This window comes from Gymnogyps californianus, chromosome 5 (assembly GCF_018139145.2).
Source record: "Gymnogyps californianus isolate 813 chromosome 5, ASM1813914v2, whole genome shotgun sequence".
NCBI classification, from domain to species: domain Eukaryota; kingdom Metazoa; phylum Chordata; class Aves; order Accipitriformes; family Cathartidae; genus Gymnogyps; species Gymnogyps californianus.
In genome coordinates, this window is record NC_059475.1 from 16,288,757 (window position 1) to 16,314,603 (window position 25,847).

Sequence of the window (25,847 nt, forward strand, 5' to 3'; positions counted from 1 at the left end):
AGTTTGAATGTTAGGTCTTTGCAAGTGAGACTTGGCATCTTAAGCCCACAGGAAGAAGGCTTGGCATTATCTTTAGTTTTAATACAGCTCTTTTCTCTCCCTGGTGTTTCAGAATCTAAGCCCCTGTACTTAACCTACTGTTTAACATTTCTCTCATATCTTTCTTTCCACAGTATGTGGCATTTGCCTCCCTCTTCTTCATTCTGGTCTCCATCACCACCTTCTGCCTCGAGACCCATGAGAGATTTAACCCCATTGTGAACAAGACAGAAACTGAATTCATTGGGAATGACACCCAGGTGCGGCACTACAGGGAAGCAGAGACTGAAGCCTTTCTCACCTACATCGAAGGTGTCTGTGTGGTCTGGTTTACATTTGAGTTCTTGATGAGAGTCACTTTCTGCCCAAACAAGGTGGAGTTTATCAAAAACTCTTTGAACATCATTGACTTTGTGGCCATACTGCCTTTCTATCTAGAGGTTGGACTCAGTGGCCTGTCTTCCAAAGCTGCTAAGGATGTCCTGGGCTTCCTCCGCGTAGTCCGTTTTGTGCGAATCCTGCGAATTTTCAAGCTGACCCGCCACTTCGTTGGGTTGCGGGTCTTGGGACACACCCTCCGCGCCAGCACAAATGAATTCTTGCTGCTCATCATATTTTTGGCATTGGGCGTCTTAATCTTTGCCACGATGATCTATTATGCCGAGAGAATAGGTGCTAAACCAAATGACCCTAGTGCCAGTGAACACACACACTTTAAAAATATCCCCATCGGCTTTTGGTGGGCTGTTGTCACCATGACGACCCTGGGCTACGGAGACATGTATCCTCAGACTTGGTCAGGCATGCTGGTGGGGGCCCTCTGTGCTCTCGCTGGTGTGCTGACCATTGCCATGCCTGTCCCTGTCATTGTGAACAATTTCGGAATGTATTACTCCTTAGCTATGGCTAAGCAGAAGCTACCAAAGAAAAAAAAGAAGCATATCCCGAGGCCACCCCAGCTGGGATCCCCCAATTATTGTAAATCTGTCGTAAACTCTCCACACCACAGTACTCAGAGCGACACTTGCCCACTGGCCCAAGAAGAAATTTTAGAAATTAACAGAGCAGGTAGGAAACCTCTTAGAGGAATGTCCATCTGACCGTTAACCTTCATCCCGCATAGTGATTTAAGATTCAGCCAGACTGCTTTCTTAGAGCAATGGGTAGCACATTTATCCATTCTAGTCCCACCATCACACAGTGAATAATATGTGTGAAGTCTAGGTTGCAGGGACAAATGGTACAGTGGAGGCTGATCAGCAAAACTAAGGATGAGAGCACGCTCTAGGAGCCCAAACTTTGGTCCTGGTTAAGGGCATACAAGTCTCAAGATATTTTGAAGAGCTGTTACATCTAGTGGAAGAATTTTGAGAGTTCTACAGCTATGTTGCTGGACTGTGTAATGCATCTCAGAGGCTCCTGAGAGCTGAATGCTTCATAGAGCAGAGTAGGAGCCAAGTACTCAGCAATTACAGTTTTCTGACAAAACAGGGCTGGAATTTGAAACAGCCAAATGCTTTCTCATTTGTTCCCATTTGGGACCTTTCAGCTGTTTTAAATGGCAGATATTGTACATCTCATTACAGAAACTAGGTGCCTATTAAGTTGAAGGGACAACTATACCATCATGCATATTCATGAGACAATCCCGTCTCTTTCTGATGATTAACTGCAAAGTAGAACAACAGCTCAAATTCTTGACACTAATGCAAAATGACTCACTCTGAGACAAGACTAGATGTAAGGATGTTTATTCCATGGCATGCAAATCAATCTATTCTATAATATTCCACTAGAATTTAGCATTTAGAACTATGAAGGGTTTCGAACCACATTTTCTAAAACATGCTCCTTTTGCAAGTATGGGTTGGTGAGTTACAGCTCTTTCAACCTTCTAGCAGCAAAGGCCAACTGGAAAAGGTCTGACTGGTCATTACTGGCTGGTTTGGCCGAAACAGTGATCGCCTCACAATACAGTATTCTTATTTTTAATTATACTGATTCGTGTTAGCAATAGGTGAAACCAGAGCAAAACTAATCATACTAATTCTGCTGGGAGGGGGAGGGAAATGGAAAAAATACTAGTCACCATGGAATATATTATAATATCCCATGGCCAGTGGTTAATTATGGGAATATCTCAGTTTTATGAGAATCCTCCTATAGCACATAAAGTTACGGGGCTCCAATTTGATTATTTAAACCCCATAATCTACCTCTACCCATGGAATATCACTATTTATTCTATGGAGTAATTTCAAAGTAGATAACCATGTTGAAAACAAAGCCAACTTCATTTTTGGCAGATATTCCAGCCAAGTTGCATAGTAGACATTCTTCAGCCTATTCAGAATATCCCCATGTTGTATTAGATAGAACAAGTGATTTTAACTGACATCTAGTCAAAAAGAGATGGTTTGAAAGAGCTAGCATATACCTATGATGGTCTTGTGTTATCATTTTTTTACTTTGAAGAAAGTTCTGATTTGTTACTCATTGTGAGTGAGGTATTCTCTCGTCATCTCATAGCCATGCATGTTGATGTCATTGTGAGAGGCACAAAGAAAGTTAGACTTTCCTTTGTGTGTGACTTCACCAATGCCAATGCTAATTTTGGAGGGGAAGAGCTGGTGGGAACCTTTCTCTTCTTTTCTATTCTCTTCTCTTTTCTTTTCTTATTTCTTTTCCCTTTTGTGCAACTATGTAAAATCCATTCAGAAGGTAAATAGCTTTCATTTTTTTTGTTAAAGGCTATTCCATTGCAACAGGCCAATCACAATTCACGTGACTGATAGACTGTCTCTTTCCTATTGTATCTTTGGCGCATAAGCGTATGGTTTTATCATCCATTCCCCTCAGGTTGCAAATGCTTATCACAACTCATGTCCAAGCAGCAAACTTCCTCATAAGTTGATGTCTTTGTGGCATCACATATCAAGAGGGAAAGAGGGCACAAACAATATCGCGTGTCTGCTACTTTGAGCAATATGCCAGCTACCCAATTGTAATGCGCAAGAGATGCCAGACTCTTGAGTACTTTAGCAGTCAGTTACAGAGTGACTTTCTTCTCAGAAATCCCTTGCTTTATCAAGTTCCTTCCATTACCCACCCTGGTCCTCTCTGGGAGCTAGAGGACTAAGAACTCTACGAGTTCAGTGCAATTCCACACTGGTATCCTGAGAATACGTGTAATTTTGGTTCAATGTGGAACTGTTTTGCCACCATCAGTGCTCTAAAATCAGCTGTTACCACAATATCCATGAAGTATTGACAGTAACAGCAATTTATCTATTTCTGCAATAATTAAGAGAGACTATTTTTATATACGTATACAAGCATATATATTTTAAGAAGTAACAAAGCACACTTATACTTCAGCTAACATAATGGACTCTGTAACACTGTTGCTGGAGTTCTGTTTCTGATAATTATTATGTACCACTACCAGCAAAAAATATTGCCTGCATCTCTTATCTTCCTAATAGGGAAAGATCTATGTGTGTGCAAGAGAAAAGTAAAAAATAATAAGTAAGATCAGAACCGAACTGTTAAAACAAGATCTACATTGCCTTGGATGTTGAGGTTCACTTATGTAATATGAAGCATTCATAGGCACTGACTTGTTCCTGAAACTATAACCTGCACATTATATGAAAACAGAGACTTGCAAGCAGTGAATGTTTCCCATACTGTAAAATATTTGGATTGGTTAACAGCACCTAACTGTAAACAACCAGTTAAGATTGTACTAGGAACACAGAATGGGTGCCTAACGTTTCTAAAATATTGCCTGAGTTGTCCAAGATATTTCTTGTAATTTTTAACTGTAAAGCTTCAGTGTGACAGTGTCTAGGTGATATAAGGTCATATGATGTATATCTAATACATTATTCAAAAAAATGCCTGTTTAGCTGCTCAGGTGTAAAAGACATCACATGAAGTTATTAATTCCATATATTATGTGTGGTGGAATGATTAAACACTTCACAAAACAGTGATGAGTATGAAATAGTTCCACATATGACTATCTCTCTATAGCCCTCTCATGCACCAAGTCAGCAGTTCACAGCTGTTCTCGGTCCACACACACAGGGCCAAGGGGGCTCTATGGAGAGCTCTACGGAGAGCTCTGCACAGCCACGGCCCAGTGCCTCCTCTCAGGCTAAGGAACGCTTTCCTGGCACGGACATGGAAGCAGCAGAACTTTGCCCACAGGCTGCACAGCTGCTGCCAATGATGCTATGGTCATTTGCAGGCAAAGCAAAGATGGTTTGAATTTAAATTCTGGTAGGTTTGAATTAAATTTTTAAATTGTCCCCAACACTCTCAGCAGCTCAGTCCTGGGCTAATCTACACCTGGCAGGAGGGTATCTTTAAATAACAGCACTTGATTTTAATTTGATATAAAGAATGTCAGAGTTTGATTCTACCATGCCTCCCCTTTCTGCAGCAACCCTTCCTGCTCTCCATCCCACCAGATCCCATCAATGGGTGGCTGCGAAAGCAGCAGAAGGGAAGGAAAGGCACTTCAGAGTAGAGGATGGCAGAGCTACTGCTGCAGGCAGGCCTTCACCAGCAGCATTAAGAAAGTAGAGGTTTCCTCTATACAAAAAATCTTCTTCAAGGCAGTTTCTGATGCCCATAAATTCTCAAGATACTGCTTATATAGTGCCTGGAGGAACTGGGCCTGATACAAAGGAGCAGATCTCACCTGACCAATTTGACTAAAACTCCTTGGCCCGGGGATATCTCAGACTATAGAGGACTACGTGTCCCCTCGCTTAAAATATACACACCAAGTTCTAGCATCACCATGTCAAACTATTAACTTTGTTATGTTGCAGTGTTGTTTACAGGCCCCATTCAAGATCAGGGCTTCATTTTGCCATTGTTGTATATGTGACAACCACTATATTACAATCAAATACCCGACAGGCTAAATAGACAGCAAAGAGAAAATTGAAGGAATCTCCAGTACTTTCATTTGACACACGGCTTAATTCAATTGAGCAAGATCACTTGAAAGGTCTGTGGCAAAGACACTGTTTAGTTGAACATAACTAAATAAGCATTAGTCAACCATAGCCTGCTGTGCTGCAGCGTCTTTTACCTAAAGGCTTCTGAGTATTCCAAACAGTCAGTATCACAACAGAAGTGAAATAGAAAAAAAAGCAAAGCAAAATTTGCTTCAAACAGAAGCAAAACAGAAAAAGCCAGTTTCAGCCACTTAAACTTAGCTGATTTCTGTCCCAAACCACACACTGTCCTACAGGTATAAGTAATTCATCTCAGTACACATAGTGAAATACTTTAAGATACAAGTTTGTAAGAGAACCTCAAAACATGCAAAACAAATCTTGAAAGCTCTCGGTTTTGTTTTGCAAGTGTTACTCAGCTCTTCAGTCTCTCTCTTCTGTGAGCTGTGTGCTTACCTGAAGGATAAGTTAACTGCATGGTTACATCTTAAAGTTGCCATAGGATGAAGCGGTGAACGTCATTTTCCAACACTGTAAAAGAAATTTAGATTACAAATAGAATTTATAACTTCATTTGATGCCTATAGTACTGTCTGGTGCCACAGAGCAATGGCCTTAAGAATGCATCCATAATGCATAAGCACAAGCGATAGGTTATTTTGGGTTTGTTCAGAGATCTACCCCAACCTTTTATTGTTTTCGTATATATATTTACACCACCAGCACACACAGTGTTTATATCGACTTTAATATGGCCAGAATAAGAATTTCTCACCTCTCTGATCCCCTCTGCATGCAGCTTCACTTAAGCTATACTCCAAGGATATCGTATCTTCATAAAAATATATTGTGTAGCCTTTTTCACAGTGTACTGATGGCAAAATTCTCTACTCATTGCATAGCTGTAAAATATGGAAGAAATATTACTAGAATTCAGGCGCCTAAGAGCAGAGGGAAAATGTGTGTCATTACTAATACAGTCTTTAGCTTCAGAAAAACTTCTGTGGTTGTTTTACTTACCTGCCCAAAAAACAATTTTCCATAACCCACTCCTTGACTATCCCTATGTCTGAATAGTTAAAGCAATCCAAGTCTATCACAGACAGAGGGGAACTACATAGTTATACCGACTCCAGTGTACTCCATGGTCAGATGAACTGGAGCAAGCTGTGACATTAGGAACCTATTATTTCAATGCAATTTCCTGAGAGAGAGCTGATCTCCTTTTAAAGAAATAACGTGGAGTTACCCATTTCAGCTTTATCACTCATGCTTTCTGAAGGAGCTGCTCTTTTCTCAGGGCTTCATTTTTCATCCCTTCTGTCACCATAACCTAAATAACCTGTATTCCTTGTGCAACACACTGGTTCTAACGTCAGAAGTGTGCTGAGCACTGCAATTCTAGTGCCAATGCTCAGTGGGAGCTGGGGACTCATGGCAGTTCTTGTCACAGGCCCATTATGCTGCCTAACATTTCACCGTAGTTTGTGAACTTCAGTGGCTTTTATGGATAGCAAAGCATTGTTAAAGCCATAGGTATGTAGTCACTGTGGCGGTCCTTCAATCCACGGGGAAGCAAATTCTCTGATCAAATGCCTTTGAACATTTAAAAAAAAAAATCTCATCTAATTTTAGTGTCATAAAATCTTTGACCCTGTCTGTAAGATGGACGGTAGACAGCAATGTAACTGCAAAGAGTTTAGGTCTGTTTCAGCTCAAAAGACTTTGATGTTTAAATGTGTTGAACATAAAAAATACTAAAAAGGCGGTGGAAAAGGTAGTAGGGAGATAGTTTTTCTTTCCTCCCTATACTTAGCCTTCCTAGCCTTTAAAAACCCAAAATTCATCACTCCAAAATAGCAAATGAGGTAATGATCGCATCTTAATGTCACTGAAGATGGAGTTCTCTGGATCTAATGTAGAAATTGTAACAGCTCAAAATAGGAGGAATATTCAAAATATTCATAAGGAATAATGTTCAATTCTTCTCATCTAACTTAAGATGCATTTGTCTGAGGTCACCCTCACTTCCTGAGAGTGAGGCAGTCTCAGAGAGTAATTCACACATTTATGATCTGAATTGCCCTCTGGAGGTGGCTTTCTCCATAAGTGATCTCAGGTGACTGCAGCTCTAACTTAAGACGCTCAGTTAAGTGCCTACAGTTAGGTGGAAGCAATTTGGATCTATTCCTTGCCCCCTGCTCCATGTGGCATTTCTGCAATCTTATAGCTGTGGATCACATGCAAAGCAGAATTTATAAATAATATAGTGTAATACTTTGTTGTACAATTATTCACCTGTTATTTCCTGTAGAGATACAACCGGTGGGTGTCACTTGTACTACAGTGCTTGTTTACTTTAGAATTCGAATAAAAAGTAACATCCTCTATACCAAGTCATTTGAAAACAAAAAGGAGGAACTATGAATTCAAGCACAGCGCTTTGGGTTTCCTGCTTTTCTCTGGCACTATGTGAGACATTAAAAATAATAATAATAAAAAAAATATCTCCCCCCACAGCCCCCTGTGGTCTGGCCACAGCCAGGGATGAGTGTGTGTAGGGGCAGGACTGCACTAAGCTGAAAAACAATCGCAGAACTAAATAATAAATCTTAGGACTTTTCATGCCTTAATAACTTAATGAGCACGAGGCACTTTTAGTGATGGGAAAACACAGATACAAACACTCCAGTCAAATAAGGCCAACCTGTGCCAATCCTCCAGCACAAGGCAGATGTAAATATGGTAAATGCTCTTTCTCAAGCACTTGCCTGCCACTACAGCTCCCATGCCATCCAGTGCAGAATGCATTCCTGGGATACAAAAGAGGTAGTCTTGGCATCTCTCCCTTCTGCTGGACTGAGTATGACTGGTGTTGGCAGGACAGATACAACAAAATGCACCTCTGTGCAAGAAGTACATCTCTGCTGCAGTAGAACTAGATAGATGGGATGACTTACCCATTACTACAAAAGGCCAGGGACAAAAGGGTCTAGGGTGTGAGGTCCCAGTTCTGTGCCCAGTCCACATGCTTATATCCTCTCTTACCCTGTACTTGCTGGAAATCTTCTCCAAGCCTTTTGGCTACTTGCTTGTCTGTTTATAAGCACAGAGCCGAAATAACAAGCAATCTATCATTCCTGCTGTCATTGTTCTTTGTATTCATCCATGCTCCATGTCTCAGACACCTTCCATACCGTACAGATCATCATACTGTATTCTTCAGTCAGAGCAGTAATATAAGATTGTAGCATGACTCACCTGACTGCATTTTCCTGCAACCTCTACCTGACCTGTCAACAACCCACTGCACTCTACAGAATATGGTGTTAGTGAGACTCTCAGAAGTCCAGGATGGGTATAAGTGAAACCCCAGAAGTGTCAGGATAAAACTAGGAAGGATCTTCCAGAGCTCTTTGCAATGCAGCACTTCCAGGAGCAACAGTTCTCAGCACTGCTTTAAGCACATAACCAATAATACCTGTAATAGCAAGATGCACTGGATCTACTTAACTAGAGCTCCTGTATTTCCTCTAGTGGTACCAATAGGTAGGCAGCCAACATACTGTCACCTCACTTCAAGAAGTAGTACCTCTCAAAGGTCATATTCTCTGGGAGTGACGTTACTATGTTGGCCAGTTAGTACTGGGAGAGGTGGTCACCACCGTCACTGGAGTGCCTTTACTGGGGGACACGGCTTCCTGGAGGGACCCAGGTCAACACGGTGGTGAGTAAATGTTTAAGAGGTAGGTTGGGTCGGAAGGATTCTGCGTATTAATGTAGCATACTAAATTCTGCTCTCGTGCCAGTATAAAGTCCATCAGTGTGATATCTACTCAGAAGAGCTTCACAGTAACTTTCAAAATATGCAGTAACATAAAAATCAGGAAACTTCAATAAAGATACCTAGAACTAATAAAGATTTTTATTTTAATGGCCTTAGAATATTGGGGTAACTAAAACTGAGTTGTTATATAGGACTCTTAATTCTTTTACATGTTCTTCGCATTTTCTCTCTCTTTTTCTCTTTCTCTCTTTCGCTCTGTTTGTTAACATTTACTTGTTATTACTGTACGTTGCTTGCAACTTGTGTATGTTACAGACTGTCACATTTTATTCTGTGAAGTTTTTCTCCAATTCCCATCAACCTGAGCTCCATGTTGGGCAGCCGAGGAGATTACAATACAGTTCTTTAATGCAAAACAACATGGAATGTCACAGACTATAGGTAACTTCACTGAGATTGTGACACAAAACCTGATGCGAGGTATTAATGCAAAGAGTAAGTACTTGGTATGACAATAGAACTACTTAGTTAAATTACCTTCTTTTTTTCAGATAGTCTACATGGAAAAAATTAATTTTCATTACTCTCCAGCAGAAAAAATTCCCAAACCTACCAATTTAGGATTTTTTTCACTGCCACTTTGAAAACCAGTGATGCCCATGCTGACACATCATTACTCATTTTCAAAGGTTTAAACCCATATTTTCTATGCTGTTCTTCTCTATGCTATACTTCCTTTCATACTCTCCAAGCCGTAATTTCATCACTTCATCATCCTTTGTCTGTGGTTTAATATATCTGCTCCGTAATTCTTTTTCTAATTTAATACAGTTATATCCCTTTCACTCTAAGGACCTGATTTAACAACAACAAAAACGAGCCCCTACCCATGGGATCCATGTTTCTTAATCCTGCATGAAGCTCTGGAGCCCATAAAAATTGATTTCTGTAGCCGAAGATGGTCTGGCACAGAACCATAATGGTTATTTTGCTGAATCAGGTCCTGAGCAAAGTATTTTGTTTACAATCTCCCCCAATTACCCTCAAATACTACTTTGAAAGAATGATAAAAAATAGCTGATAGACATTTCTGATAATTTTCTAGAGGGACAGCATGAATTTTATTGCTACTAATCTTATTCTTAATTGTCAGTAAATTCTGTGTTAACTCAGAAATCACTATAGCCATGTACTAACTCAAGAAAAGCATATTTTTCTCAGTGTGCAGTTCCTTTACTTCCTGATTCGCTATTATACTGTGACCCTCCCTTAATCAGTGAAGAAGCACAGCAGAGTTTAGATGGAGTCTAGTATAAAAAAATAAAGTGATTTATACTGATGCAATTGATGAGTGGCCAATGAATATTAATGGGCAGTAAACTATCCAGGCAACTAAAACAGAAACAACTTGCTAACAGGAGTGAAATTTGAATTAAAGAGGCACAAGAGAATAGGGAATTGAACTGTAACTATTTCCTTTCCATGCAACATCTCAGAGAGAAATTTTCAGATGCTGAGCAGCTCTTAACCCCTCCACAAATCAGAGTACATGTCTTTGAATACTTGGATTCATACTCTTAACTTCATCATAATCATTTACTTAGCACAAGAAGTATCAGGCAAAAATGATGCTATAAAAATAGAATGCAAAAAGGAATGTAAAATCTTTGCATTTTCTCTAGAATAAAGACAGCTGGGAAATTATGTCCTCCAGCAGCAGCTACAGCAGCCTCACAGCTGCTCTACTTCCCACTTCCAGCTAATAGACTTGTCGCTAAGAAAAGCTGGAGCACAGCAGTTCTTCACCCTCACCTTGGCCATGCCACCTCTGTTCCTGTACCATTCTGTCACTAGCCCGAGAGCCAGGGAAAACCATCATACCAAGAGAGTTTCCTGTTGCCAGCATAGTATGACACAGCTAATGTTTGCCACATTAATAGCCCTTTTATATCACCAGAAAAGTGCAGGAGGACTGAAAAACAGAAGAGTAATTAACTCACTCAACAAACAATATACCATTACTTTCTTCAGGGATCCAGTTGGATTAAAGGTCTCTGCTGTGAGGGACTTCATGGAGATCCTTCTTCATAAGAGACTTCAGGCAGCTACTGTGCATGTTAGGGTTAGGGACAGGGGTTTAAAATGAGCAAATGAAAATGACCCTCAGGCTCTGAATGAGAACCAAAGGACACTCTGAATTGGTCAGGAGTGGGACTATCTACAGACCATAATAATGGCAATCCCAGGTTTGGGATCAGGGTTATAAGAGCACAGTTGAGATCTAGACAAGCTGTAGATTCATTCTTAGGTGTACATGGGGTGGTGGTGTGGAATGTAACTTTAGTCAGACAAGGTCTCCTCAGTAGAAAGATCCTCATCTTTCAAGCAGCTTCCTTTCTCAGTTCTGGCCCTGTTTTGCACTCAGCTGCTCCTATCTCCTTCCTGCTTGTCAACCCCTTCCCTTGTAACAAGGCTGCAGAACCTTGGAGTCCCCCGAGCCTTTGTGGAATGGCAAATGGCTATTCAGGGAAGCTGTAGGTACTCAAGCTGGGTCCTTGTCTCTTTCAATCCTTAAACAAGGGTAGCCAGGAGGAAGACAGTCTCTGTTCTTCTGGAAGAGATTGCCAGTGGCCTAATATGACCAGAGAAAAGTGCACTATATCTCTTAATTGCTGTGCTTCTGATCTAGGGCTGAGAGGACCCCAACTTCTTTAGCACAATGTCAAAGAATCTGGCATGGTTCATGTAGCCAGATACTGACTCGTGTAAATATGCATGGATACCATGCTAAGAATTGTGGAGTTTCTCTCAGTCCTGTTTCAGTCAAAGTGGTTACGACCTACAGAAGTTCCTATAAGGACTGGAAAAGGCATTGGATTTCCAATCCTGCAAGGACTGAAGATGGTCCACCCTGAAGGTACCTTTCAACTCATTCAGTCTTTGGGGTAAGTGACCACTTCACAGCTCTGTAGACATATGGGAGACAAACGAGGGGGAGCAGCTACAACCCCAAGAAGAAGCAGTGTGAGCTGGGACCATCCCTGGCCCACACACAATTCCTGAAGGCATCTAAGGTATGAAGGGTAGACCAAGAACTTCTTTCTTGGCAGCTGTTGGAGAATGGCAGTGTTTGCTTAAGGGAAGAGGACTGGGGTGCCTTTCCCAGTGTAGGAACCTGTTCTGTACAAGTGCCACACTTCCAAGCATAGATTGAGGTCAATGAATATATCATACAATTATGTCCACTGATACTCTAAACATAAGATGCAGTTCAAATAGGTGGAGATTCAGTGTCAGACACTAGCTTATGATCAAAACCAGAAGCACTGGTAAAGTCACTATGACAGTGTGCAACCGTTTGCTATGACAAAAGACATGAGCCATGTAGCAAGTACATGGGCAGTCTCTACTGTGCTTCTCCACAATAAGCAGATTATACTAATGCAAAACCCAGCAGTCCTCCTAAGTTTTTTTTTCAGAATCCCTCCCCCCCATTTTGAAATTCAATGTTTGCTTGGAAACACCCGAGACTTTTTAATAGTACTTTTCTGCAAATGGAGATAGATGAGACAGGAAAAAAAGAAAGTGGAAACCACACAAATGAGGTAGTTGTGAAACAAACTACTCACCTGGGAGATCTGCTGAACTCTTTCTTTAGCCTCTCAGCCAAATCTCTGCAGGAGAATGTTTAAAGCTGGTGCAGTTAACTAGGTATTCACAGATAGGACAATTATGGAGATAAGGTGCCAAGCTGAGAGTCAGAAGATTTTGTTGTAAATAACCTCTTACATAGCAGTGGGCAAGTCACTTCACTGCATGGTAGTTTTACCCATCTGTAAAACAGAGATGATAACATTGACTTTTGTTCGTGAAACAGAATCTAAAGAACAAAAAATGCGGTACAAGCCTAATTCAGATTCTGCTTAGCAGGGATGGAAAGACTTATGTGAATTTGGTAGGCCAGAATCAAGCCTTAGAAGTTTTAAGCACCTAGAAATAGTCATCACTGGTATAACTAGACTGGTAGTCACCAGACAGTAATGGCTTCAGTAGTTTTGCTTTATCTGGAGTTCTCTCAAGGTCAATCTTGGAAAAAGCAAACATGCAAATTCAAACTTGAAAAACCAACCTAAAATAACGTCATTTCATTCCATCTTTAGGCCTCATTCCTGAAATTGTTAAGCATGTAGATCTGCTAATGAAAACAATGGGAACTTCTAACTGTGGGCTGATGACATCAGTGATGTTTTCTTTATTCCCATAACAGACTAATCACATATTAAATATCATGTGATTGCTGAGTCCTACTTTCAGAGAATTAGGTGCTGCAGACAGTGGTTTGGAACACAACTACTGTACTTAACACTTACTTATATACACCAGCAATAGATGCAGTCTTCTGTGCTGGTAATTTCTCTGCTTCCTAAATATTTAGCAAAATTGTCATTGTGGATTAGCATTGCTTTCTAGGATGTGATCCCTAAGGCATGGCCCATGCATGGAATATTCAAGAGACATTAGTAGAACAGTTCAGTGATTTGCCCACCTCTCCAGCTACTCTGTTCTCTTCCTATTGAATAGAAATAAAATAAGAAGGCTGTGATTTTCAACAAGTATACAGAAAAATTCATCAGTGCTAAGGGACACTGAGGAGGCTGCAAGAGCAAGTTCCAGCTCAAGTTGCTAAGGACGTATAATGCAATTTAAGAAATTAATTCCAAGAAGGTCAATTTTCTTGTCATTTGAGTGCAACAGGGCCTGCAAGCTGCTTCCAAAAGGATCAATGGCTGTTACCAGTGAGCAGCCTGACCCACAACCACTCTGCTCAGAGGTGTTTTGAGCTCCAGAAATGGACCAGTGCCCCCTCCATCACTAACAGTTTAGTTTGCAAACCCAGGCTGAGGTGTAGCGGTGGGAGTCTCAGCAATTTCAATGCAGAGCTCTGCTGACACAGCTGCCTCCCTCATTTCAGGATTAGAGCCATCAGCTTGTAGCAGTAGAGGCTTATGAAGAAGCCCAGTTCTTTGCTCATCCCCATGAGGACAGCAGCTCTCCCCAAACACAGTTAAGTGATTTTTAAATCAACAGTTCAGTACCTGCAATGTCACAGTTACTATGGCAGCTGTGCCAGGTTTTTGTGCAAAGAGTGGTATTAAATAGCAGTATTACAAACAGAAAGGACTTGCAACTCAGTGCAACCTTAAAACTTTAGAATCCTATTGAAATTAGTGTCTACGAGTACTAAAATGCACCTATAGCTTTTGTCATTTTTTTAAACGTATTGAGAGATCTAATTATTTCATTGCTCACAAAACAAAACCTTACTACCTCCCTCTTTGGGGAAATAATTGGCTAATTCTGCATAGAGGAGAAAGAAGGCAGAGGTGAGATCTGCAGAAAAGACTCCATGTTGTGACAAATCAGTGACATCTAAATAAAAGTAAAGGCATAGAATGCAATTATTGGCGCATGGATACATGCATAGTATGTGTCATATACACCTGTGTGTGTGTGTGTGCAAAGCAACAAATATAACTTGAAAAGGCTTTTGCCTACTACTCTTCTGTGTTGTCCATCTGAAACCAGAGGATCAGAATCATATCTCCAAACCCTACCTAATGTATTTTTTCTTTTGGGCTTGTTTTATTACTTGGCTTTAAAACCACTGGAAAATAAATGACAGTATTATGTAGCATTCAGAACAAGCTAGTACACGAATCTGGAAGAGGCACTGAAATTAAGTCTATCTGTTGAGTTTGTCTTTCCTTAAAGACTTGCAGGACCACCCATTGCCTTACAGCGTCTAGGTAATAAGCATTGTGCAACCGAGGTGTAGGATGCTGCCAATACCACTCAGTTAACATTTCTCAGCATTTGTAAAACTTCAGAAAGCACATTTTGACTGTTTTTTCCTCCCTTCAACCAAAATACTCATATCGAGCTGTGCCATATTTCGAGTATATTCTCAATACACTAATTTGCACTTTAAAACCCTAAAATAAATCCTACACTAAATAGCACTTTAAATTGTTTTATAAATGTCAAACAAGTCACACAGAGAAAACATGCTATGCTCAGTCTATCCTCATGGGAATGTGTGGAGCAAAACGGGCAAATCTGACATCGTATTTTCATTATTTACAGCCAAGAGTAAATTTTACTCTATTTTCCAAATTCATGGCCTGCTGTAGTGTTTTCTACATGTAGTGTCCTGTGCTGGCATTACAAATACTGTATGTTTTTCAAAGGAGAACATCAGAAAATGGATTGCTTTTTTTAAAATCCACATTCTGCTGTCATATTTCCATATGTAATGTAATGTACTCTGTGTGTCTAAAACGTGTACAGCCATTCTGCACGACTGATACTGGAAATGCTATAAAACAATCTGGGTTAATTTTGGGGAGGGGAAGAGCAGGAATTTTCCCCTCAGTAATATTGCACACAGGTATAAATCAGCACAAACAGAATATACTCAAATACTAAAACACAACTCTCTGTCCACTGCCTCTCCAAAGCTCTGAGTGACAGTAGGCTTCATGACAAACAGGTCATTCATGCACCATCCAATGTCATGCAAAAACATAATCCGATTTCTAACTGCAGTCTTCTGCTCACAGGACTAGGAACCAATGCACGCCCGTTTCTGAAACTGCCCCTCTATGCGGAAGTACAGGTGGCTGCTGTTACACCTAACACGATCACGTTTTGTTTCTCCTCCCACTTAACAGACTTTATTTCATTTTGGTGCAGTGCACATGAATGCAGTGTCTAGGACAGATGTGCTACCTTTTATAGTGTCACTATAGAACTCTTTAGCTGTGAACCCTTAATTTGCAGCGGGAACTCTAATAAACAGTGCATAGTGTTTCAATAGCCTTCTGCTTATATGTTTGAAGATTCGAAACTGAATGGTGAGGTGGCCAAGGCGGCGCTGGCAAATGAAGACTGTCCCCACATAGACCAGGCTATTACGCCTGATGAGGGCCTGCCCTTTACCCGCTCTGGCACTCGGGAGAGATATGGACCCTGCTTCCTCTTATCAACCGGGGAATATCCCTGCCCGCCTGATGGAGGAATAAGAAAGGGTATGTAGCTGGGGTCCTGTAACATTGTAGTTAGCAACTGTTTTAAATAAAGAAGAGAAAGTCAGCTGTAGCTGTAGCACGCAATAGTGCGCTTGCTGTAGACATGCACGTTTGGGCTGGAAACCACCACCTGATGTCTGCATTTGGAGTTTCTAACCTATTTCTTTCAGAAAGAAAAGCCTGAGGAGCTGTAACTACCCCATGCAGCTATGCTAGGCAGTCGAGTCTTCCACCCCAGCTGGTGCAGTAAGCTTTAGTGGAGGATGCTCTACAATGTCCTTAAATTAGCCCATCCTCCAAGGAGAGGCCAATTAACATTTCATAGCAATGAAGGTTTGCCACTTGGAAAGCTCACAGATCTTACCAGACTCTGAGGAGCACAGACTTGGAGGTGGCAGAGAAAAAAGATAAAACACAAAAGCAAAACATCCTCAAGAAATATGAAATGATTATTCAGCTACCTTAACAAAACACTAAAACAAATTATTCGGATATTCATAGCTGTTTAGTTCAACAGAGAAACAGAAGCATACAAGAACATCTGTTAGCACAGGTGTCTTACAATTGGAAAATAATCCACCTAAAATCACTTTCATAAATAAATCATTACTAGTTAGTTTCTCAGACTTCTGACAGCTACAGATCTCTCAGAAGTAACTGCATTTTAGTTTGCTCATGGTCAGAATAATCTATTTAGCAACAGAAGTCAAATCAAATGAAAAAACCTTCCCTTCTTAAAATAGACTGTTTTGTTTAAATAATTTAACATGAGGAAATCATAAAAACCAAAATTAGAGTTACATATATATGCATCAAACTTGATAAGGAATAGGAAAATTGGAAAAGAAATCTCTCTCTTCAAATCAGTGTTTATCACTGGTGTACTGTATATAGTATATGATATAGTCAATATTTTAAAACTGCAAAGATTGTATGATGTAACCATACACTGAGTATGGAGTATAGAATTCCCATGTGCCATTGTATGATGGGCAATAGCTATAGTAAATGCCAGTTATAGATAGTGTATGTATTTATAAGTTTAAAGCTTATCATCAACAAAGATATAGTTGGACCACAAGACTTTCATATGAAAGTATAATATCCTCTAAAATTTACCTTTGTAGCAAAGCGTTTTACTTGATTCTGTATTGGATAAGCATTGGCCGCGTTCATTCAGCCTGGGCGAGTTCGGGTGGTTCCAGTGGATCAGGGGAACACTCCAAATGGCACATCCTTTGGGATGAGGAATGTATGGTTTTCACGATGCACTGCAACTGCCTCTCGTTACTGAATGAAACAGAGGCTGGTTGGCTAAAGAGTAATATACGTCAGCATATTGTTGGCCTGTTTGAAACACGTTGAGAGCATCTTAACTGTTGTTCCAACAGAATTTCATCCATAATTTGTGCAACTCTCTGTACACTTGCTGAGCTGTTTACGTGCATGTCTGAAAAAGAAGGGCGGGGGGAGGGGGAGGGAAACCGAATGCATGCAATTTTGTTTTTGTTTTTTTTTTTTTTTTAAATGCTGAGAACAAAGGAGTAGTATCTCTACAGCAACACAATAAATTCTATGGATTTTGCTGCCTTTTCCCCCTCCTACCCCCAAAGCTACCAGAAACCTTAATTTTGCCTGAGGTCAAAACGCATGAAGCAGAAGGGAGAGGTATGTGTGAGTGTATGATAGAGACATAGAAAATCCCTCCCACTGACTCTTTTTTGGGGGGGGTGGGGGGAGCCGAGCGGGGGTACAACCATGTTGCTGCCTGTAGGATCAATTACATAGCCTGACCATCCTTGAGAAACATATATATTTTTTAAACTTGTTCTGTACCTCAATGGCCTTCTGAGTCATGTTGCAAGTGATACTACTCCCAGCATGTCCGTGCATGCAGATGCTATTGAACTGGCTACAATGTTGACCTCATTCTTAGTCCATTCTGTCATTGATCCAATGCTGTACTTTGCATTTTTCTTTTAAATGAAGGTTACGAAATGTCACGGAGCCTTAACAGCATAGCTGGCATAAGTGGAAAAGCGATAGGATTATCCTCAGTGTCTGCGCCCTACAGCTCTCCTAGTCCAGTGAGACGTTCTTGGTCTCCCATCCCATCTATTTTGTAGCATGGATCAGTAGCAGAGAATGGTCTAAAAAGCTTTATTTTCAATTAGCCTATGCTATGTTGCATATAATCCAGGTGACTAAGTCTGAAGATGCAATGTCTCACAGTAGCACCTGCTGGGAATGGTGTTACTACTGATGCTAGGTGACAACACTCCTAAATAGCACTCAGATGACAATAGGCAGGCATTTATGTAGTACTGGTGAGCCACACGTGCTGCATGGTATCAGTACATAGGATGAAGGGTAGATGCACCAGATAGTTTCCTTCCTGGTGCATCCTGCTAGTATATGCTTATTTTGCCTAATGGTGGATCTACTGGCTCTGTATGGAATGGGTTAGGCATTTAGTCGATGCTGAAACATGCCAACGATGGAAGATTTTGCTTTTCTCAGGATATTTTTGAGCCATAGGAACCCTGCAGGAGTTTGAGCAAACAAGCACAGTAGGATGAAACTTTGCATGGGTGCCTATTTTAAGCTGAAAGCAATACTCAGACACACTGTAGAGAGGTCTCAGTCTGGCTGACTGCATGGAAAAAAAAAAAAAAATCCTGTTGAAGAAGAATATGGCTGCCTCTGCATGTAGCTATTTCACCTTTTCCTCCTTCCTTTAAAACTAAGATGCCGAGCTTGATGTGAAAAGCGCAGGGAAGAAGCTCAAGTACTGATTGTATTCTTTACATGCAGATCTTTGCAAAGAAAGTCCAGTCATTGCTAAATATATGCCAACAGAGGCAGTCAGAGTGACCTGACAAGGCGAGATGGAGATGAACATTGATGGCTAATAAACATCTGTGTGGAACTGTGCAGGCATAGAAGACCTTCTCATTTGGACAAAGTTAACTCGCTCCATGCAGGTTTTATGGATGATTCTTTGTGGTTTTGGAGTTGTACTAGAGATGCAGGCTTTTTCTACGGCCAAAATGTAACAAAACTGTAGAAGATCCTTTTTTTTTTTTTAATCTATTTTTTTGTTCCATAGCATGAATTGCATGAAGACAAAATTAAAAAAAAAAACACAAACAAAAACAACAAGAAACACTGCAAATGTATGATTAAGGAGAAAAAAAAAAAGCAAAGTTATATATTTTCTTTCAAAGCTCTTTACTTTTACATACATTGTTGTAGCCAAAATGTAAAACATTATAAAACTGTATATTTCTTTGCTATGGATCGCTTCTTTTTGTATACAAGATACAGAGTAATGGTTTTAAAAAGTGCAATCAGGCAGTCATCGGTCATATTGACCACGCCTTCACAGTTCATCACACCGACATGGAAATCAAGAACTTTTAATCCAACTAGAAGTGTATAAAAATAAGAAAAACTTTCCTGTCTGTTTTTGTTGGCATGCTTGTGACACATGGGACCTTCCTTTGGACCTGACAGTAACAGCTGGTCTAGATTTAATTTTCCAGCTCTGGTTATGTTGTATTTTATTGATGTATAGATCCAACGTAAAGACCCTTCATAAATTGTTCATATTAAGTAATCAGTATGAATTTTAAACAAAAGAGGTGTTATTTTAAAACTGGGACTTATAGTACAAAATCAGGAAAATACTCAAGTATCAATGGTCTCCAAGTTTAAGAAACAAGACAACAGCATTGTATGCAATTTAGTACTGAGTAAAATGCATGCACAATGTTATGCAAAACAATTCTAGCATGAAATAAATTTTGTATCATGGTTTCAGTGCCTGCTGTATAGTGTAAAGGGGAATCCTTTTCTGAAGTGATCAGGGGTTTCCAGAGACTTGCTTCTAAAATCTTGAATAAATACAATGTTCTCAACAGAAATGTAGGAGAAAAGCTTGGTATTGCTTTGGTTCTACAATGCTAATTTTGGTTAGTAGATATTAAATGAAGCCTGCAAACACTTGATACAACCGATGTCTGAAGAATTCACACCATTAGTAATTTTATGAGGGAAGATTAAAAAAAACCCTATAATTATCTAGGTATCTTCCTTTTCCCTCCCCAACAATAATAAAAGTTTGTCTTTTTAGCTGACTAAATGAATTCAGTTTTTCTTACTTCTTTGGGCCCCGTCCTTCACTTGTTCTTCACTGAGCCACAGCACTCCACCTGATGCGAAACTCTGAAAGAAATCCAGGTGTCTGAGTCGCACTTATTTGCCACACAAAACATGCAGCAGTAAGAACCGACAAACACAATGGGATTAAATTTCATTTTAAATGCTACAAATGACAACTATGGACTATGTGTCAACAGCATTCTAGTTGCTTGAGCATTTTTGGTAAAGTAGAAGGATGCACCTTTATCCTCACGTGAGGAACTTCAAAAGAGCCGGCAACCTTCTAAGCAAGCTACGGCATCTGCGACTGCTGATGAGAATGGAAATGTAAAGGAATAGTATCCCTATGGTCTGGAGGAAGTAGAGATTAAACCCCAAAAAACAGAAGAAACACTTGTGGCTCTGGTAAGTGCTAAATTATGAACAAGAAAACAACTGCAGCTGGACCTTGTCTTCACAAAACTCTACTTCAAAAGGAAAATCAAGGAAGACCTCAAGCTGTGTTTTAGGAATAGGAGAAAGGCTGATAATCTGAATTTGTATGTAATTAGAAAATTCCTTTGTAGTCTTTGATGTAGCATTATGTACTTGATTTCTACTTCAGTTGACTATCCTTTCTCCCAAGAACTATTTTTCTCCCACTGTTTCTATGCTGTTATTCTCAGCTGATAAATGGGCAATTTCTTACCTCCAGAGGTAAGATTCAGGTTAATCCAGGATCCAAAAGTTGCCTAATGAACAACTTTTCCTCTTAAAATGTATTAAGAATCCAGAAATAGATTTATCTGCCCCATTTTTTATATAACACTAACTCAAGGGCCCAGTGTGAAGGCTGCTCAAATTCTCCATTACCATACGGAATACTAACAATTCAGCCCTGTAAATCCCATGTAGGTCTTCCCCTTCCACTGTGCTTTGCATATATGAGCCTTAGCTAACAGTTTGGGTACACATGCCCTAAGGCAATTGTCATCCTGTGCCACTTTTTACATCTACCAGTCCCATTTTCATTTAGGTACTCCTCTCAGCTTATTCTGATTTGAGGTAACTGTGTCTTTTGGGTGACTTCCATAAACCCTTCAGAAAGAGAACAGCGCTTCCCATCCACCACCCTTCAGGAGATGCTCTAAAGCTTAAGGTCCATCTGACCCCAGAGTTCCCCTTGCACAACAGCGGCAGCTCTGACACCACAGGGAAAGAGGGAGACAACTGGAAAATTTCAGCTGTTGCACCGAATCCTCACACTGAATCCTAAGAGAGATTTACCACATCATCCCAGCTGCCTTACATTTAACGAGCTTTTGCTGGGATATTATGATTAAAACATTAATTCCCCACTCCCACCACAGTAGGTATGTGTCTTGATTAAAACATTAAAACTATACCCGTGGCTAGATTCTGACTTCAGGCTTGCAATAATGCCACCAACTACTACTGACTTCACACCCTCATAAGTAAAAGCAGAAGCACGTTCTGTAGTTCAGTTACACTCTGCCTGTTTCCTGCTGGAAATGAACATCCGGGTTTCTTCCTCTGCAAACTCAGCTTTTGGCAATGGACCCCCAGCTATAGGACCCAGTGCTGGTCCTTCATCTGAACCCACTGGCAATTAATGGTTTATTACTTGCTAACACTAAAAGCACATCTCAACCACACCGTCTACACATACAGCTTTTCCTCTGACTGCATGAAGGTACTCATTTTCTCTGGACCAACCTGATGTGTCTCCACAACTACAATTTCAGACAGCAAGGATCTGAGAAGTCGTTTCTGTTCTCTCAGTCCAACAAAAAAATCTAGCTAATACTGCTCTGATAACAGCCAAGAGCAGCAGTCATTAATCTGGATAAAGTGATTTTTCACATAAATTGCCTTCTCTCTCCTTAAAGTTTCAGGGCCAAAAAGAAAATACATCACTGAAACAAATGGCTGCTAGGACAAATGAGCACACTGAAATACAGAAGAGAGCAAGCAGGGCTAAGGCAAGGGCATTCAGAAAGGAACTGAGCACAGAGCTGCTTACAAAAAAGATATCCTGAAGAAAAAACAAGCGCAGTTATTACCCTGCCACTTTGCATATCCCTTTCATAGTTTAAAACAAGGCAGCCTACCTCTCTGCTTTCCATATGTATATCCTGGAAGCAACTTTGTCTCTGAGCTCACACACAAACTAACTTCACTTCATGAAAACGTGCTTAAAGTATGCCGGTTATTTTTAAGTCACTCACTTATTTGAGTTTGGGCGTAAAATACCTGTCTGTTCAGAAGTCCCAAAGCCTCTGCATTCATCTAGGACTGTAGGTGTAACATTTCTCTCTTAGGGGAATACAAATGCTTATTCGCAACCAAGAACAATATTTGAATTCAAATTGAACTTCAAGATAGAAAATGGATCCAGAACTGCATCTCTTGACTTTCTTTCCTTATCTGACAAATCAAATGCTTCAAAACTAAGCACATTCATCTGCTCCCATGGAAAGATATATTCCCTGCTTCAGGCTGACAAAGCCAGGTTTTCAACCCTCAGCATTCACTTGAGCATTTAAAAAACTTTATGCAAGTACATTGGTCCAAACATGTCCAGGTACCAAACATTAAGAGCACGTGCTCCAAGACTTCCATTGGTTTCTCTACTGCCCATGGAGCACAGGTTAGAGATTCCTTAGTCAGCAAAAGGCAAAGTATTGCAGTTGTATTAGCTCAGATATCACTCTAAGGTACCTGCACAGATTCTGGACCCAAAGGGCTTAGCAGGGACAACATAGCCTATGCAGAGGCTGCTGACAGTGAGTCACACCAGAACAAACAGGAGATACATGGCTTGAGCCCAAGCAAATAAGCTCAGTAGGAACCATCCTTTGCGGTGGTGGTGTCAGTGCAAGTGGGTGACTGGAGAAGAGGCAGCAGTAGCACAAGAGGTGGGAAATGAGAGGAAGGACACAGGATGGGTCTGGAAAATGGGTTATGCAAGTAGAAGGGAGGGGAGCATATGAGGAAACAGCAATCAGTGGTGAGGGGGAACGAAGAGCAAGGAGAGAGGGAAGTAGTAGCTGTGAGGTTTACCTAAAAAAACATCAAGGACTACTAGCCTAGAAGGTAGAGCCTTGGCCTGGGACTCAGGAGATGGGAGTTTTATTCTCGGCTCCGCTGTGGACATGCTGGGTTACGTTAGTTGGGGCATTTCAATTATTTGTGCCTCAGCTTCCGTTTCTGTGACACTATCCCCTTTTTAAAGTGTTCTGAGGTCAAGAGGAAAAGCAGTATTTAAGTAGGAATAGTTATTATAATCTATCTAGTCAGAATTAAGGCACCAGAGGAGAGTAGCGTCTCTCCATTATTTAAAGGATGCCATGTTTCCTTGTCTGCAGAAGGGCGCAATGCTCCTATAGGAATCTCTTTTCTTTTGTATTTTAAAGCAGAGGATTATTATGGAAAATGATTAAGCACCCCCACAGTTAAAATGACAGAGCATCTTCATTACTGATTGGCAACTCCTCTGCTGCCCTAATTTAGGTACCACATGTCTTCATGCGTTCAAATCAGTAAAAACAAAACAAAAGCTAAACTCGTTTGACATTTGCAGCAAAAAACTAAAATCATGTCAGAACATTAAAAATCTCCCAGTTCTTGGCCCCACTTCTAAATATAAAAAAAATGTAAAAATGCAGAGTCTTACAGCAAAGCGTTCACATATGCTTAAAAGATTATGACGATCAGGGAGTATTGTCATCATATTGAATTGAAATTCTGCAATTTCCACTGACAAAGTCTTGATCCCAAACCCTGCAGACAGAACTCCCCCCAAGATTGCATTGTATCTGAATAACAAGGTGGTCCATAGGCAAAGCAACCTGGAAATAGATGAGAAAGATGAAAATTAATTGAGAGGCTAGCCAACACAGGAACTGGACTTAGACTTGACCGCCTCCCAACCTGCAAAGGTTCGTATGAAAATGAATCGAAATCCAACGTCACAAAATAAAAATGCCTAAGGAAATTTTGCAAAATAAACGTCACCTCTGAATTTTCTCATCCGCACAGCCAGCTTTTATTCAGGAATAATTACTTCGTTGCTCTTGTTTCTAATCAAGCTGAAAAATGTGTTCTCCCAGTACTCTAAATTTATGCTTGCTCACTCTCCCACAAGGTAACACATGGTTCATCCAGGTCATGATTCAAATACAGAGACCATTTTCATTGCTGAGTATTTTCAGTCACATACTCTCTTTCCATGTTCTACAGAGGCATTGATGAGTAAAAACTGCCTCTGCATTAAAAACAGGTGAATGCAGAGACAACTGATGGATGAATCTGAATGAAATGCCCAAACAGCTGAAGAATGTGCCTTACTTCAGTCCCTTCAACCTCTAAATGGGTTACAAAATAACAGCTTTACACATGCAGTTTCTCCAAATTAACTTCAAAGGCACATATAGTAAACACCTCCCTTTACAGTTATTTTTTGGGACATTCATCCAACAGAAGGCCATTTCCATACAACTGAAGCATTTTACTTCAAGGCTATTAAATCATTCTTTCTAACATGGAGTAAACCATCTAAGACCATCATTTATCAGGAATTAAGAATAGCACAAAAGATAAAAGAAAAGAACAAAGCACTATCTCTTTTTTTTGCACATAAATCAAGATATTGATATGTCAAAAGTTCAAATGTCCAATTACTTTTGTGTCAGAGTTTTCAGCAAATTCAGTGTAAGCTCCACTTTTCTACTGTGCACATTTTTAAGTGCAATCAAACCCACACAAGATGATTCTCTACCACAGACTGCTTCCACTCCCAGCCTTTGGGAAGCAAGACTTATGTTTTCCGCTTCAGTATTTTCTTCTTCCTTTTACAGAATTTTCAGCTGCTCTGAACTATAAGCTGGTAGTAAATACCACAAGCATGACTCAAATACTGATGAAAAATTCTGGAGTCTTTTTAAAGAAAATACCTAGCTAAAAGAAAAAGCACAAGACTTGCCACATGCCATAAAAATATCAAAATTGCTAAGAGAAAACGGGACTTTTTGGTGAAAACATAACATCACAATTTCAGTGACAAAGATCTGTCATCATCTTGATTTCTAACACAGGGGAAAAGGAAGTGGAAGTCTCAAAATTACTTAAGTCTTGTTTAAATCAGATTCAGAGTTCATGGAATTTAATGGAAAAAATAGTATTTGTTTAAGTGCTAGACTAGGTCACAGGCCTGATCTAAAGATTTCCGAGACAGGAAGGTGAGGACAGATGTTGCTGTTCCAACTGAAGAGAACTGTAAATTTCAAGATGTGCTATGAATGAGAAAGAAAACCCATTACAGGTCAATAATTCACATTATTATTATTAATAAACAGTGGGAGAGGGGGAACAATAACATCCAAGAAATAGAATAGCTTGTCCCTCATCTCACTCCCACCATACTGGCAGGCTGGAATGCTGCTATCCCTGTGCGATTATTCAGTCTTCAGGACCTGTATCTTGAGTCTGTCTTCCCCCTCCACCCTCCTTTCCTCCTATGTTTTAGCTGACTATGTCAGGCTCTCTACTGCCATTCATTTAAATGTTTTTCCATGGTCACCTTTCTCCTCTACATTCAAACTGATCTTCTTCATCTGTTTTCCATCCTCATCTTTAAGTCTCATGACTCAAAAATGTCATATAAAGCAAAATCAAATCACATTGTTCCCCTCTCCCTCAATTTCTCTGTGCTCAGCCATGTAGCCAAGCAAAACCTCCTGTCACTCATGCAGAAGTGACCTTTATGGCAGTTGCAGATGGCAAGAACTAGTT

At 40.2% G+C, this 25,847-nt stretch overlaps 1 protein-coding gene across 5 annotated transcripts in view; it reads left to right on the plus strand.

Annotated features, from left to right (window-relative positions):
* The window catches only part of KCNC1 (potassium voltage-gated channel subfamily C member 1), a 131,792-nt gene that overhangs the window by 95,767 nt on the left and 10,178 nt on the right, over nucleotides 1–25,847 (plus strand). Inside the window, exons 2-4 of one of the 5 annotated variants that reach the window (XM_050897732.1) lie at nucleotides 174–1,107; nucleotides 15,702–15,890; nucleotides 17,880–18,016. In XM_050897732.1, the coding sequence (XP_050753689.1) occupies nucleotides 174–1,107; nucleotides 15,702–15,890; nucleotides 17,880–18,016 (1,260 nt within the window). Of the gene's footprint in view, nucleotides 1–173; nucleotides 1,108–15,701; nucleotides 15,891–17,879; nucleotides 18,017–18,704; nucleotides 18,770–25,847 lie in introns of those variants that run through there. The other 4 variants (XM_050897729.1, XM_050897728.1, XM_050897731.1 and 1 more) reach the window with 4 other exon arrangements.